General features: G+C 44.3%; 1 protein-coding gene across 5 annotated transcripts in view; it reads left to right on the top strand.

Annotated features, from left to right (window-relative positions):
- The window catches only part of KMT2D (lysine methyltransferase 2D), a 305,115-nt gene that overhangs the window by 279,924 nt on the left and 9,589 nt on the right, over window positions 1-15,602 (top strand). For all 5 annotated transcript variants that reach the window (XM_073563406.1, XM_073563409.1, XM_073563408.1 and 2 more), the window contains exons 45-47: window positions 6,915-7,050; window positions 8,728-8,861; window positions 13,891-15,034. In XM_073563406.1, the coding sequence (XP_073419507.1) occupies window positions 6,915-7,050; window positions 8,728-8,861; window positions 13,891-15,034 (1,414 nt within the window). The remainder of the gene's footprint in view (window positions 1-6,914; window positions 7,051-8,727; window positions 8,862-13,890; window positions 15,035-15,602) is intronic.

Raw genomic sequence — 15,602 nt, 5'->3', positions numbered from 1 at the left:
TCCCTGCAATCAGTAGGAGTAGGAAGATAAAGAGCAAGTAGTTTGAATTGTAAGTAGTTTTTTTCTGCGATGTGTTTGGGCAAGATGGGCTGAGATTTTTCAGGAAGGTGAGGAGTGCATGGGAGCTGTACATGGGAGAGGGAAGTATAGAGTGTCACTCAGCTTTCCACAAAGACTTCTTACCTCTGCACATAGCATTTACTTAGTACGTCACTTAGCTTTCCACAAAGACTTCTTACCTCTGCACGTAGCATTCACTTGGTACGTCACTCAGCTTTCCATAAAGACTTCTTACCTCTGCACATAGCATTCACTTGGTACGTCACTCAGCTTTCCACAAAGACTTCTTACCTCTGCACATAGCATTCACTTGGTACGTAACTCCGCTTTCCACAAAGACTTCTTACCTCTGCACATAGCATTCACTTGGTATGTCTCTCAACTAACCCCCTTCTTTACCCCAGTATTATTTATGACCTTGTTTACTTTGACTTGATCATATGCATCTGGTCCACTCTTAATTATCTGACCAAGAGGAGCACAGACCACTCCTCTCAGCTTCACACCTGAATGCACATTTTAACACATATTGCGTAGCACATATTGCATAGCACAAGTCTGCCAAGACTTTAGTCTGCAGTGTGTATCTTAAAAGTGTGAGATGATATGAAAATATGAATTAATCCAGAAGGGAACAGAAGGTAACTGGAAAGAGTCACTGTAAACAATGTTTGTTTGTTTCCACTCTAACCCCTATAATCCTTCACTTTCTGATAACCCCACTAATCCCTACACCTAATAAGGAACTGTTCATCTCTTCTTCAATCCTTCCAATCCATCTCGCCTCTTCCTCAGATCTGTTCCTCGACATACAATCCTCTGTCTCCAAACACAGACAGCCACCTCATGCCCTCTCCTGCTCCCACCTGCTAACACTCTGCTCCTCCTCACTGCCGGCGATATCTCTTCAAATCCTGGTCCTCCTCACCACATTCCCACAGTCATTTCTACCTCCTATCCACACCCAATCTCAACTTTCCGTAACCACTCCAACCTTATACACATTCGCCCAGCCCCAGCTTCCCCAGTCCCACTAGCAGGAGCTCTGTGGAACGCTCGCTCTGTCTGCAACAAACGTTCTTTCATCCATGATCTTTTTATTACTAACATACTTTCCTTCCTCGCCATCACCGAAACCTGGCTCACCTCCTCTGACACAGCCTCTCCTGCTGCACTCATATGGTGGATTCCACCTTTTCCACACCCCCCGCCCCAGCTGCAAGCATGGTGGAGGAGCTGGTTTTCTCCTGTCAGATAACTGCTCCTTCACCCCAATCCAACTGCCACCCTCTGTTACCCTCCCTTCCTTCGAGGTGCACTCTGTGTGCATCTACTCCCCCTCCTACCTCCAACTAGCTGTCATACCGCCCTCCAGGGTCAGCCACCACTTTCTTTGACCACTTCACCACCTGGCTACTTCATTTCCTTTCCACTGATATCCCCACTATCATCTTGGGTGACTTCAACATCCCCATTGACACTTCCCCCTTAGCTGCCACTAAACTTCTATCTCTCACTTCCTCCTTCGGCCTCACTCAATGGTCTTCTGCAGCCACTCACAAAGATGGCCACACACTAGAGCTCATCTTCACCCGCCTCTGCTCCCTGTCTAGCCTCTCTTAACTCACCTCTTCCTCTCTCTGACCACAACCTACTTACATTCTCTTCCCTCTCCTCCTCAAGTCCACAATCCCCACCTCAAAAACTCGCACACCCTCGCAGAAATCTTCAACACCTCGATCTACACTCACTGTCTGAATCCCTCCTCCCTCTTAGAGACATAAGTTCCCTACACAATGCGGATGCCGCGGCCGCTCTATATAACACCACAATGGCTGTAGCTTTAGAATCAGTTGCCCCTCTCAAACATACCAAAACTCGCAAAATCAACAGACAGCCCTGGCACACCAGTCTGACAAAAGAACTGAGGCGGACTTCTAGGGCTGCTGAGCGGAGATGGAAAAAAATCCCACTCCAATGAGGACTTCATCACATTCAAACAGTCCCTCACTACTTTCAAGGCCACACTCGCTGCAGCAAAACAAAGCTACTTCTCATCTCTCATATCCTCCCTGTCTCACAACCCTAAACAGTTATTCAACACCTTCAATTCTCTTCTCTGCCCCCCAGCACCTCTTCCCTCTCCACTCATCTCAGCTGAAGACTTTGCCTCATTTTTCAAGGAGAAGATTGATAACATCAGAGACAGTTTTGGTCAACAACCCCCAGTGCCCTTCCTCCTACCTGCCCTGCCCTCCTCCCCCAAAACCAACTTCTCCACCATTACAGAAGATCGACTCTCCACTCTCTCAAGATCACATCTCACTACCTGTGCACTTGACCCGATCCCATCCCACTTCATCCCAAACCTCACCACAGTCTTCATCCCAACCCTAACCCATCTTTTCAACCTATCACTAACAACTGGTGTTTTCCCCTCAAGCTTTAAACATGCCTCAATCACACCTATCCTCAAAAAGCCCCATCCTCTGTATCTAGCTATCTCCCTATATCACTTCTCCCCTATGCCTCAAAACTACTGGAACAACACGTCCATCTAGAACTATCCTCCCACCTCTCTTCTTGCTCCCTCCTTGATCACTTGCAATCCGGCTTCCGGCCACACCACTCCACTGAAACTGCCCTAAGGTCACCAATGACCTACTAGCTGCCAAAGCCAAGCGACACTACTGTCGTCCTCCTCCTGGACCTGTCCTCTGCCTTTGACACAGTGGACCATTCCCTATTACTACAGACCCTCTCATCTCTTGGTATCACAGACTTGGCCCTATCTTGGATTGAGTCATGCCTAGTAGACCGGACATTCAGCGTCTCCCATTCGCACACCACCTTCTCACCGCGCACCCTATCCGCCGGAGTCCCGCAAGGTTCAGTCCTAGGTCCCCTGCTCTTCTCCGTCTACACCTTCGGCCTCGGACAGCTCATAGAATCTCATGGCTTTCAGTATCATCTCTATGCTGATGACACACAGATCTACATCTCTGGACCAGATATCACCTCCCTACTAAACAGAATCCCTTAATGTCTGTCTGCTATTTCATCCTTCTTCTCCGCTAGATTTCTAAAACTTAGTATGGACAAAACAGAATTAATCATCTTTCGCCCATCTCACGTGACCCCCCCCCCCCTTCCCCAACAGACCTATCCATTAAAGTAAACGACTGCCCACTCTCTCCAGTCCCACATGCTCGCTGCCTCGGGGTTATCCTTGACACTGATCTCTCTTTCAAACCCCATATCCAAGCCCTTTCCGCTTCCTGCTGACTTCAACTCAAAAATATTTCACGGATCCGTAAATTCCTCAACCAAGAATCTGCAAAAACCCTAGTCCATGACCTCATCATCTCCCGCCTTGACTACTGCAACCTCCTGCTCTATGGCCTCCCCTCTAACACACTCGCACCCTTCCAATCTATTCTTAACTCTGCTGCCCGACTAATCCACCTGTCCCCCCGCTATTCCCCAGCCTCTCCCCTCTGTCAATCCCTGCACTGGCTCCCCATTACCCAAAGACTCCAGTTCAAAACCCTAACCATGACATACAAAGCCATCCACAACCTGAGTCCTCCGTACATCTGTGACCTAGTCTCCCGGTACTTACCTGCACGAAACCTCCGATGCTCACAAGATCATCTTCTGTACTCCCCTCTTATCTCCTCTTCCCACAATCGCATACAAGATTTCTCCCCTGCATCCCCTCTACTCTGGAACTCTCTACCACAACATATCAGACTCTCGCCTACCATGGAAACATTCAAAAAGAACTTGAAGACCTACCTCTTCCAACAAGCCTACAACTTGCAGTAACCACCGATCCACCAAACCGCTGCACGACCAGCTCTACCCTCGCCTACTGTATCCTCACCCATCCCGTTGTAGATTGAGCCCTCGCAGGCAGGGTCCTCTCTCATCCTGTACCAGTCGTGACTTGTATTGTTTAAGATTATTGTACTTGTATGTATTATGTATACCCCTCCTCACATGTAAAGCGCCATGGAATAAATGGCGCTATAATAATAATAATGTGTATCAGTCGTGATGGAGAGGGGATGGGGCAGTGAATGTGGATGGCGAGGGAACACAGGAGGATAGAAATAAAGCACATGGTTTAAAGGGGAAAGCAAAGTGGGTTTACCTGACTCCTGTCCTAATTGCCATGGAATAACTGCTGTTTTGCTTGGCTTCTGTGATGCTTTGCTTATGGGAGGCTTGTGTGCTGTACCCCACACTGCTTGCTCCCCTTAGGAACTGCTAAATATTTAGGCCACACTACAGGGTCAGGAGAGAGGGATTGTGGAAGCTGATTAGGGATAATTTGGCAGCTGAGGCCAGAACACCAGGGGGTGGTTAGATGATCAAAGACACTAGATCTGGCTAAATCTATATGCTATAGCACCTTCCACCTGATAAGATCTAGAGAGGCTCCAGTCATGGATATAAAGCACTAAGTATAAAATACAATAAAGCAAATTATACCAAAGATTTAGCAGGCACATTAAAATATGTTGCGAAATGGTAAAGCAGCAGATGACAGACAGCAAGCAGAAGTATGGAGTTGTACCATTAGGATATATTGCAGCAGAAAAGACAGCCAGCAGAGGTGGAGAGTTGTACCATTCAGGCTGCTTGCTAACATTGAATGGAGTGCCAGTCCGCCCGACAGTGTTGGGCTGTAAACACAGCACCCACTTGTGGATGTCGTGCCCTCATACTACCCTCATGGAGTCTGTTTTTGACAGTTTGAGCAGACACATGGATGCTTGTGACCTGCTGGAGGTCATTTTGCAGTGCTTTGGCACTGCTCCTCGCACAAATGAGGAGGTAGCAGTCCTGCTGCTGTGTTGTTACCCTCCTATGGCCCCCTCCACGTCTCCTGGTATCTGCTCCATGCTCTGAACACTGCTGACAGAGACAGCTACCCTTCTTGCCACAGCTCTCATTGATGTGCCATCCTGGGTGAGCTGCACTAGCTAGGCAACTTTTGTGGGATGTAGACACTTCCTCATGCTATTCTATAGTCTAGAGCAATAACAAAATGGAAAAATGACCAACAGACAAAAAGAATGAGAACAGAGAAGTGGTCTGTGGTCATCACCTGCAGAACCACACAATGAGTAAGGCTCCTATGACCTGAAACGCGTTGCATTCACCCTAGCCAGAACATATCACCATGATGTTATTCATCTAATTCTTCAATAAATTCCGGACTTTTCATTTACACACCTGCTACCATGCTGGATTTTTTCTTTGTCCTACTCCTTTTGTAAGGATTGTCTTGCTACCTGTTGGCTATTCCGTTTGCACAACAGCAGGAGAAACTGATTTACAATCAGTGTTTCTTCATAACTGGACAGATTGATTTCACAGAAGAGTGATTTGACTTGGAGATAGAGAGAGAGAGAGAGAGAGAGAGAGAGAGAGAGAGAGATATCTCTCTATCTCTATTACACACACACAGGGGTTGGACAAAATAATGGAAACACCTAACGTTTTGACATTATAATCCTCGAACATGTTATAAACATGCAAACTGTGACATATGGTAATGTTTTGTAGTTGATGATTTGTGTTATGTGTAGGTAAATTAACTGTTTGTTTTGCAGAATTGTAAGAACATTGATGAAAATCTGATACCAATGGCAGACCTCTCGGATTTTTAAAGAGGCCAAATTGTTGGTGCTCGTATGGCAGGTGCTAGTGTAACAAAGTGCCGGAATGCTTGGCGCGTCAAGAGGTACTGTCTCCAAAGTAATGACTGCGTTTGAAAGAGAAGGAAAAACGTCCGCAGCAAAGCACAGGTCCGGCCGAAAGTCGAAGTTGACTGAGAGAGACCGTCGGACTCTAAAGCGAATTGTGAGAGAGGATCGCAAGACCACGGCTCCGAAAATCACTGCTGAGCTCAATAAACACCTACAGAACCCAGTTTCCACGAAAACTGTTCGTCGGGAGCTGCACAAATCTGGATTCCACGGAAGAGCTGCAATTTGAAAACCGCTGCTCTCAATGACAAATGTTTCCAAGCGTTTAGAGTGGTGTAGAAACCTCCAGAATAGGTCCCTCGAGCAGTGGAAACATGTGATATTCTCCTATTTCCGACCTCCGGCCGAGTGTTCGTTTGGAGACAGCAGAAAGAAGCATTCCATCCAGACTGCCTTCTCCCAACCGTAAAACATGGCGGAGGTTCTGTGGAGATCCGCTGGGCCAATGATATCCCTTCATGGAAGAATTAACAGCCGAGATTATTTAGGCATTTTGGGTGACCAAGTACATCCTATGGTTCAAGCACTGTTCCCGGAGGGGAACGCCATCTCTCAGGATGATAATGCACCAATTCATACAGCTAGAATCGTTAAAGCATGGCACGAGGAACATTGTAATGAAGTTGAGCATCTCATCTGGCCCCCACAATCCCCAGACCTCATTTATGGTCGATTTTAGAGATTCAAGTTAGACGTCAATTTCGGCAGCCATCGTCGCTCAAAGAACTGGAGGGGGTTTTAACTGAAGAATGGGCTACAATTCCTTTGGAAACAATTTACACCTTGTATGAATCCATACCTCGGAGAATTGAGTCTGTAATCGCCGCAAAAGGTGGACCTACACCATATTAAACTAACTTTTGTGTTTCCATTATTTTGTCCAACCCGTGTGTGTGTGTCTGTGTGTGTGTGTGTGTGTATATTATATAATGTGTGTACTGTATATGTTTGTATGTAATAGATATTTATGTAGCTGAAAGAAATAAAGGGGACACTTAAACATCATAATGTACAATATATAAAATATATTGCACCATGAGTTGTTTAACTTTTGGATTTATCTTTTCTCTTTAGAATCTGAACGGTGTAGTTGCCGCAGTGGCCGGTTTATTGAGCATCAAGTTACCAAATTCATACGAAGTGCTTTTCCCAGAGAGCGGTCTAAAAAGTAGTGTCGACATCAAGAAATCCTTAGACCCTTCCACAGAAGGTGAGCAGACTCTAGTGTATACCACTGTTTTTTTACAACTCTCATATTCCCCTATAATGAAGTTAACAATATGTTTTAATTTATATTTAAGTTTTATTTAATGTTTTATTTAATATGCACTATTTCAATCAAATCGCTCCACCAAATGGTGTTTAACCCCTTCACCCCCTGGCTATTTTGCATTTTTCAGTTTGTTTTATTTCGGTGCTTCTTCCAAGAGCTATAACTTTTTTATGTTTCCGTCAATATAGCTGTATGAGGGCTGTTTTTTTTTTTTTTCTGGAAAGAGTTGTACGTTTTGATTGGCACCATTGATTTTTCCATATAGCGTACTGTAAAATAGGAAAAAAAATTCCAAGTGTGACGAAATTGCAAAAAGAATGCAATTCCACATTTTTTTTTTTTTTTTTAATTGTTCACTGTATAGTAAAATTGACCCGGCAATATGATTTCACAGAGCAATACGAGTACGTAGATACTAAACATGTATAGTTTATATTTTAATTAAGTGGTGAAAAAAAATTCCGAAATTTGTGCGAAAAAGTATTTGCATTCGTCGCTATTATTAGAAACCTGTAAAGTTTTCATTTTTTGGGATCTGGGGTTAGGTGATGGTTTATTTTTTGTGCCCTGAGCTGATTTTTTTTTTTTTTGTTAATACAATTTTGGGGTAGATACGATGTTTTGATCGCCTCTTATTGCGTTCTAGTCCACTGTTGTGGTGACCAAAAAAATGTAATACTGGTGTTTTGTGTGTTTTTGTTTTTTGTTTGTTTTTTTTTTTCCTCCTCGCTGCACAGTTTACTGTTGAGATTAATTTATTGTATATTTTGATAGATCAGAAATTTCTGAACGCAGATACCAATTGTTTGATTTTTTTTTTTTTTTTTTTTTTTTTAAGTTTTAATGGGGCAAAAGGGGGTGATTTTAACGTGTTTTTTTCCCCATCCATATTTTTTATCTTTTTTGTTCACTTTATTTAATAGTCCGCCTGGGAGACTTGAAGCTGTGATCGTCCGATTTGCCTGTGCTGCACGTAGCAATTTTTCAGCACTGCTATGTATCGCAGAAATGGCGATCTATGATCACCAGCCACGAGCCGACGTTCACTGGAGTATCGTAATGGCAGGCATGCGGGTCTTCAGCAGACCCTCAGATGTCATGACAGCCCATCAGCACCCTGCGATCACGTGACGGCACTGCAATGAGTGGGATCAATGATTCGCTTCCTGTCTGCGTATGTTAAATCCTGTTGTCAGAGATTGAGAGCAACATTAACAGTTTAACAGCTGCTGGCTTAGCGCCATCTGTGACTGTTAAAGGCACATGACAGCTAATTAAATCAGGTGTCGTGTGTGGGGAAGGAAGTGGAACTTTTCATCAAAGTCAGGGACACAACCTAATACATAAATATACGTCATATATTGCTAAGGGTTGAATTGTGTTTTCAAGTCTAGGGATACTGTTTCTAAAGTTTCCTGGCTACCCAGAGCTTTAAATGTAAAAAAAGGAATCCTATGAATGTCCAGACTGAAGGGATATTCATTCTCCTTTTGTAAAGTGATGACAAGATCTCGTTAGGATATGCCATCACTTTTTCTGTAAGGGCCCTGGGCGCTGGCTTGACACTACATGTCCTCCTGTGTTCCCTTCTCAATTGGCGCTGTATGTTTGCAGGTGATTCCAGTGACAAGGACAAATCTCAACCAGGAAAGCTAGAGAATAGCACAGACTGGCTGAAGCAACTTGATGCAGTACTTCCCGGATACACATTAAAGAATGAGCTGGATATTCTGACTCTTCTGACACAGGTACCTTTTGTCATTTTCTCATTGCATATACTCTGATGGGTCCATTATTTTAATAAAAGGACCAGCAAAGGACTTGTATTATATTTCCCAAACACATTCTATTCTGATTTCCTGATGTTCAGCTTCATGGTAATTAAGGGGGTTTCCATCATTAGATTTCATATTTATTGTATAGATAATAAAGATTAGCAATATTCACTAGTGAAGTATCACTACACTCAGGCTATGTTCACACTAACATTGGGCTTCCTAATTTTATAATGCAAACGTCAACCCCATACCGGATACATTGTATAGGTTGTACCACTGTGCCCAACAGGCTTTATTGACTTGTAATAGGATCCATCAGATTCCATGTGAGACTGTTGCCAAACTTTATTCCATGTATTGCCAACTTAACCAGTTCGAGATCAGGCAATTTTTACCCGTTCATGACATTTGCTGGGGTTTTTTGTTTTTTTTTTGTCCATGTGATACATTAAAATAAAAAAGTTCACTCTGGTATTCAAATAAATGTTGCTTCTCTATATTGTGATACATAAGGCCTAATCTTGATATTCATACTTTTTTTGAGGGAGGAAACTGCGATATTTTGGTTGGGGATAAAGGATATCTGTCTTTTTCATGTTTTTTTTTCTTTGACCACTAAAGTACATTTTAAAATTTGCTTCCATTTCATTAGCAATTAATTTATATACTCATTTATAAAACGACCCCCCCCGGAATTTTGCCACAAAAAACTGGGAAAACTTATTGACTCGCGTATAAGCCTAGGGTGGAAAATGCAGCAGCTACTGGTAAATTTCAAAAATAAAAATAGATGCCAATAAAATAGTTTAAGATTAACACACTGGCGCCAGTCCACTTGGACAGAGAAGGAAGGTCCACTATTCCCAGATGCAGCTGGTGAATAACAGGCTCTGTGCTGGTGCCTGTTTAAAAGAGCTAAAGCTGATAAGAAAAGAAATACACCGCGCTATACTGGGAACTGAAAAAAATATAACTGAGTACTTACTTGCTGGTGCGTGAAAAAATCACGTGGTGGTGGATGTATAGCAGTATTCTGAGACTATTCACCTTGTCATAGATGTATATATTTGGATGCCAAAACTGCTGAGTAGATAATATAGGGTTAAATGGGGGTGAGCCCGTTAGTGTGTTACAGAGGGAAAAAATAAAAAAAAAATATAAATAAATAAAATAAAATATAAACTAATCTTGATTTACTCACTTAAGGAAATCAGAACCATATAAAATATATGCTGTAAATGTAGCCATTGCCAAGTATTAAGATTGGAATGTTGCAGCCTGTTTCTGATGTAAAAAATATAATAGTTGAAAAATAAAACAAAACAAAAAAAAAAAGAGGGGGATAAATAGATGTTTGAGATGATAACTGAATGCTGACCTTACTGCATGCCAATTTCAACAGGCGAGGTCAGAATGATTAATCCTGTGCAAAACAAATGATGGCACAGTTCCTGCAAAGTGAATGAGCGTTAGTGACAGCATGTGCCCACTAGTGGAACGAGGTGCTTAATTCTGGTGCACTTACTTGCAGGGCCAGTGCTCAGTGAGGCAGGCTTGGGTGCTCAGCGTGGGGGCTGGGGCTGCTGCTGCTAATCCGTATGGACGTGGAGACCGCCGTTGCCTCGCGTGCTCCGGCCGAGAGCAACGCTGAGGGACTCGGCGTGTGATGGGGCAGGGCTAGCGTGACGTCACACTGGGGGTAAGACGGTGGCTCAAAGGCAGCACAATACCGACATGTTTCGAGAGATAGCTACTCTCTTCATCAGGGCCCTGATGAAGAGAGTAGCTATCTCTCGAAACATGTCGGTATTGTGCTGCCTTTGAGCCACCGTCTTACCCCCAGTGTGACGTCACGCTAGCCCTGCCCCATCACACGCCGAGTCCCTCAGCGTTGCTCTCGGCCGGAGCACGCGAGGCAACGGCGGTCTCCACGTCCATACGGATTAGCAGCAGCAGCCCCAGCCCCCACGCTGAGCACCCAAGCCTGCCTCACTGAGCACTGGCCCTGCAAGTAAGTGCACCAGAATTAAGCACCTCGTTCCACTAGTGGGCACATGCTGTCACTAACGCTCATTCACTTTGCAGGAACTGTGCCATCATTTGTTTTGCACAGGATTAATTATTCTGACCTCGCCTGTTGAAATTGGCATGCAGTAAGGTCAGCATTCAGTTATCTCAAACATCTATTTATACCCCTCTTTTTTTTTTTTTTTTTTTATTGTTTTTTTTTTTTCAACTACTATATTTTTTACATCAGAAACAGGCTGCAACATTCCAATCTTAATACTTGGCAATGGCTACATTTACAGCATATATTTTATATGGTTCTGATTTCCTTAAGTGAGTAAATCAAGATTAGTTCATATTTTATTTTATTTATTTATATTTTTTTTTTATTTTTTCCCTCTGTAACACACTAACGGGCTCACCCCCATGTAACCCTATATTATCTACTCAGCAGTTTTGGCATCCAAATATATACATCTATGACAAGGTGAATAGTCTCAGAATACTGCTATACATCCACCACCACGTGATTTTTTCACACACCAGCAAGTAAGTACTCAGTTATATTATTTTTTTCAGTTCCCAGTATAGCGCGGTGTATTTTTTTTCTTAGATGCCAATAAAAGTAAAATTAATTGAGACATCAGTAGGTTAAATATTTTTGAATATCCATATTGAATCAGGAGCCCCATATAATGCTCCATACAAAATACACCCCATATAATGCTGCACAAAGGTTAATAATGGCCCCATAAGATGCTCTAAAGAATATGCCCCTTATAATGCTTCATAAAGGTTATCGCCCCATAAGATGCTCCATAGATTATGGCCCTATAAAATGCTCCATAGATTATGCCCCCATAAGATGCTCCATAGATTATGCCCCCATAAGATGCTCCATAGATTATGCCCCCATAAGATGCTCCATAGATTATGCCCCCATAAGATGCTCCATAGATTATGCCCCCATAAGATGCTCCATAGATTATGCCCCCATAAGATGCTCCATAGATTATGCCCCCATAAGATGCTCCATAGATTATGCCCCCATAAGATGCTCCATAGATTATGCCCCCATAAGATGCTCCATAGATTATGCCCCCATAAGATGCTCCATAGATTATGCCCCCATAAGATGCTCCATAGAATATACCCCCATATGCTGCTCCATAGAATATGCCCCCATATGCTGCTCCATAGAATATGCCCCCATATGCTGCTCCATAGACTATGCCCCCATATGCTGCTCCATAGAATATGCCCCCATATGCTGCTCCATAGAATATGCCCCCTTATGCTGCTCCATAGAATATGCCCCCATATGCTGCCCCATAGATTAGGCCCCCATATGCTGCCCCATAGATTAGGCCCCCATATGCTGCTCCATGGAATATGTCCCATATGCTGCTCCATGTAATATGTCCCATATGCTGCCCCATAGAATATGCCCCCATATGCTGCTCCATAGAATATGCCCCCATATGCTGCTCCATAGAATATGCCCCCATATGCTGCTCCATAGAATATGCCCCCTTATGCTGCTCCATAGAATATGCCCCCATATGCTGCTGCTGCAAAAAAAAAAAAAAAAAACCTACTCTCCTCTCCTGCTCAGGACCCGGCACCTGAGATATTCACCTGTCCGGGGTCCATCGCTGCTCACCACTGTCTGCGCGTCGTCTGTCCGTGACTGTTCAGCCAGCAGAGGGCACGGCACGCACTAGCCATGTTACCGCGCCCCCTGCTGGCTAAACATCACGGACACAGGAAGCAGCAGACGGCGGTGAGCAGCGTGGGAACGAGGACAGGTGAATATTGCTATACTCACCCGTCCAGGAACGTCTCTGCAGCCTCGCTTCTCCACTGTCTCCCTTCCTGCCTTCAGCGGTCACGTGATACCGCTCATTACCACTCATGAATATGTGCATATTTGAGTTTAATGAGCGGTACCATGTGACCGCTGAAGGCAGGAAGGGAGACAGTGGAGAAGCGAGGGGGCTGCAGAGAGTGCCAGGACGGGTGAGTATGATCTGTGACACCCCCGCCCCCCCTCCCCCGCTGACCCCAGGTATATGACTCGTGTATAAGCCGAGAGGGGGGGGACTTTCAGCCCAAAAAAATGGGCTGAAAATCTCGGCTTATACACGAATATATACGGTAATTTTTATATATTGGACATGAACATGTTTGTTTTTCTGCTGGGCTAGCAGTTTGGATTGCCTTTTTATTAATATAAATAGAAAAATTATCAGATATTGCCGCTCACCACACACACCCAATTGGTCCTAATAGACCTTTAGGGTGGCTTGTCATAATTTTAAATACTTATCAGATTTTCCTTGTAACTGAGGCTGCTACATTGGCCTAGGTTATAAAGGAAATTGTCCACCTTTCTGCGCAGCAGAGCAGAATTGGTCTCACAATCCCTCCATACATCCAGCGATCACATCACTGCTAGGTCCAGAGATGGAAGTGCTGTCAGCGCTTCCTATTACTGTATACATGTCTTGTTCAGCGATAGGCAAGGCATACGCTGTAATAAACCTCTGCCTTTTCTGAGGAGTCTGGCCGTCTGACAACCTTTTCCAGCTCCTGCAGGGGTTTGATCTCGTGCAGCTGCTTTACCATACAGTGGCAGTTTAGAACATCACTATGTAGGAGAACACGAACAGTCTGGACACTTAGTCTATGGGAGGTTCAGAACATGAACATCATGTTGGCCGCTTCCAGAACTTGTCATCAGCAAAATTATTTTTTTTTTAAGAAAAAGAACCCTAAAAATTACTTTACAATGGCTATTGACAGTCCTTCGGAATTTTAGTTATAACAGTGATTGTTAGAAAGGCCTTCTAAGGTTTCCTATATTACACAACTGCTCACTCCAGGACACACACACAAGTCAAGTGTCTTGTGTCCACTATCAATATAGCCTCATTTATTATGGTAAACTTTGTGCTCTTGCCTTAAATTATGTATCTGATGGCTTTTTCAGGAGGAGACGATTGTAGAGAAGGCTGTAAATCATTGTTACATTAATAATGTGTCCAATCTGGATGTTCGCCAACTTCCTGTGTTACCTGAAGAAACTTCTCCTCCGCCCTCTCCATTTTCACCTCCACCTGCTAGTCCTGTTGAACCTCCTGCACCAGAACCAGAACCAGTTCCCACTCCTATACTGTGTCTTCTGCCTCCACCTCAGTCACCGAGTATTGATGAATCTATGGAAGCAGCTAAAATTAAGCAACGTGCACGGCCTTCTGAGGAAGGTGTGGAAGAATTGAGGCCAAAAATCAAAAAGTGGAAAGGTGTTCGTTGGAAGAGACTCCATATTCTAATTACTTTCCAAAAAATCAGCTCTCGTAATTGTGAGAAGGAAGTGTGTGAGGTAATAGAAAGGCTTGGTACTACATTAAAGCCTGACACCTTGCCTCAAGATCTTCGAAAGTGTTGCTTTTGTCATGAGGAAGGTGATGGGGCTACTGATGGACCTGCACGGCTTCTAAACCTTGATCTTGATCTCTGGGTTCACCTTAACTGTGCTTTGTGGTCTACAGAGGTATACGAGACCCAAGGGGGTGCACTAATTAATGTGGAAGTGGCACTGCATCGTGGGTTGCTCACAAAGTGCGGCCTGTGCCAGAAAACAGGTGCCACAAATAGCTGCAACCGCATACGTTGCCCAAATGTCTATCACTTTGCCTGTGCCATCCGTGCCAAGTGCATGTTCTTCAAGGACAAGACTATGCTTTGTCCAATGCACAAGTTAAAGGGGCCTTGTGAGCAGGAACTGAGCTGCTTTACAGTCTTCCGGCGAGTATACATCGAACGTGATGAAGTAAGTCAGATTGCCAGCATCATTCAGCGGGGGGACCGTATTCACATGTTCAGAGTTGGGGGACTTGTTTTTCATGCCATTGGCCAGCTTCTGCCTCATCAAATACAAGACTTTCACAGTGTCACCGCCTTATATCCTGTGGGATTTGAGGCCACTCGAATTTATTGGAGCATGAGACATAGTCATCGTCGATGTTCTTATCGCTGTAAAGTGTGTGATAACAATGGTCAGCCTGAATTCACTGTGCAAGTTATTGAATATGGTTATGAAGATGTGGTGCTAAAGGACTCCTCTCCCCAAGGTAAGGTCTTTTTTTATATAGTTTTCTACATAAATGTGTTGTCATTTGCTATTTTTTGCCAAATAGAAGTCTTGACATAGTATAGGAGACATTTCACAGTGTAGACCTTAAAGGGAACCTGTCACCTGTTTTGGCCGCTATAAGATACGGCCACCGCCTTTCAGGGCTTATCTACAGCATTCTATAATGCTGTAGATAAGCCCCCGGTCCGACCTGCAAGATAAGAAAAATAAGTTTTATTATACTCACCCCTGTGGGTGCGGTCCGGTCCGATGGGTGTCGCAGGTCTGGGTCCAGCGACTCCCATCTTCTTGCGACGACGCCCTCCTGCTTGCATCATCGCTCCCCGGCATCCTGCTCCTGCGCAGGTGTACTTATCTGCCCTGTTGAGGGCAAAGTACTGCAGTGCGCAGGCCCGGGACCTCTCTGACCTTTCCCAGTGCATGCGTATTGCAGTTCTGTGCTCTGCCCTCAACAGGACAGATAAGCACGCCTGCGCCGGATTGGGATGCCGGGGAGCGATGAAGCAATAGGAGGGCGGCATCGCAAGAAGATGGGAGGCCCACCG

Source organism: Dendrobates tinctorius, unplaced genomic scaffold (genome assembly GCF_039654945.1).
Source record: "Dendrobates tinctorius isolate UK_male_01 unplaced genomic scaffold, ASM3965494v1 ptg000388l, whole genome shotgun sequence".
Taxonomy (NCBI): domain Eukaryota; kingdom Metazoa; phylum Chordata; class Amphibia; order Anura; family Dendrobatidae; genus Dendrobates; species Dendrobates tinctorius.
This window is presented reverse-complemented; position numbering and strand designations above follow the sequence as displayed.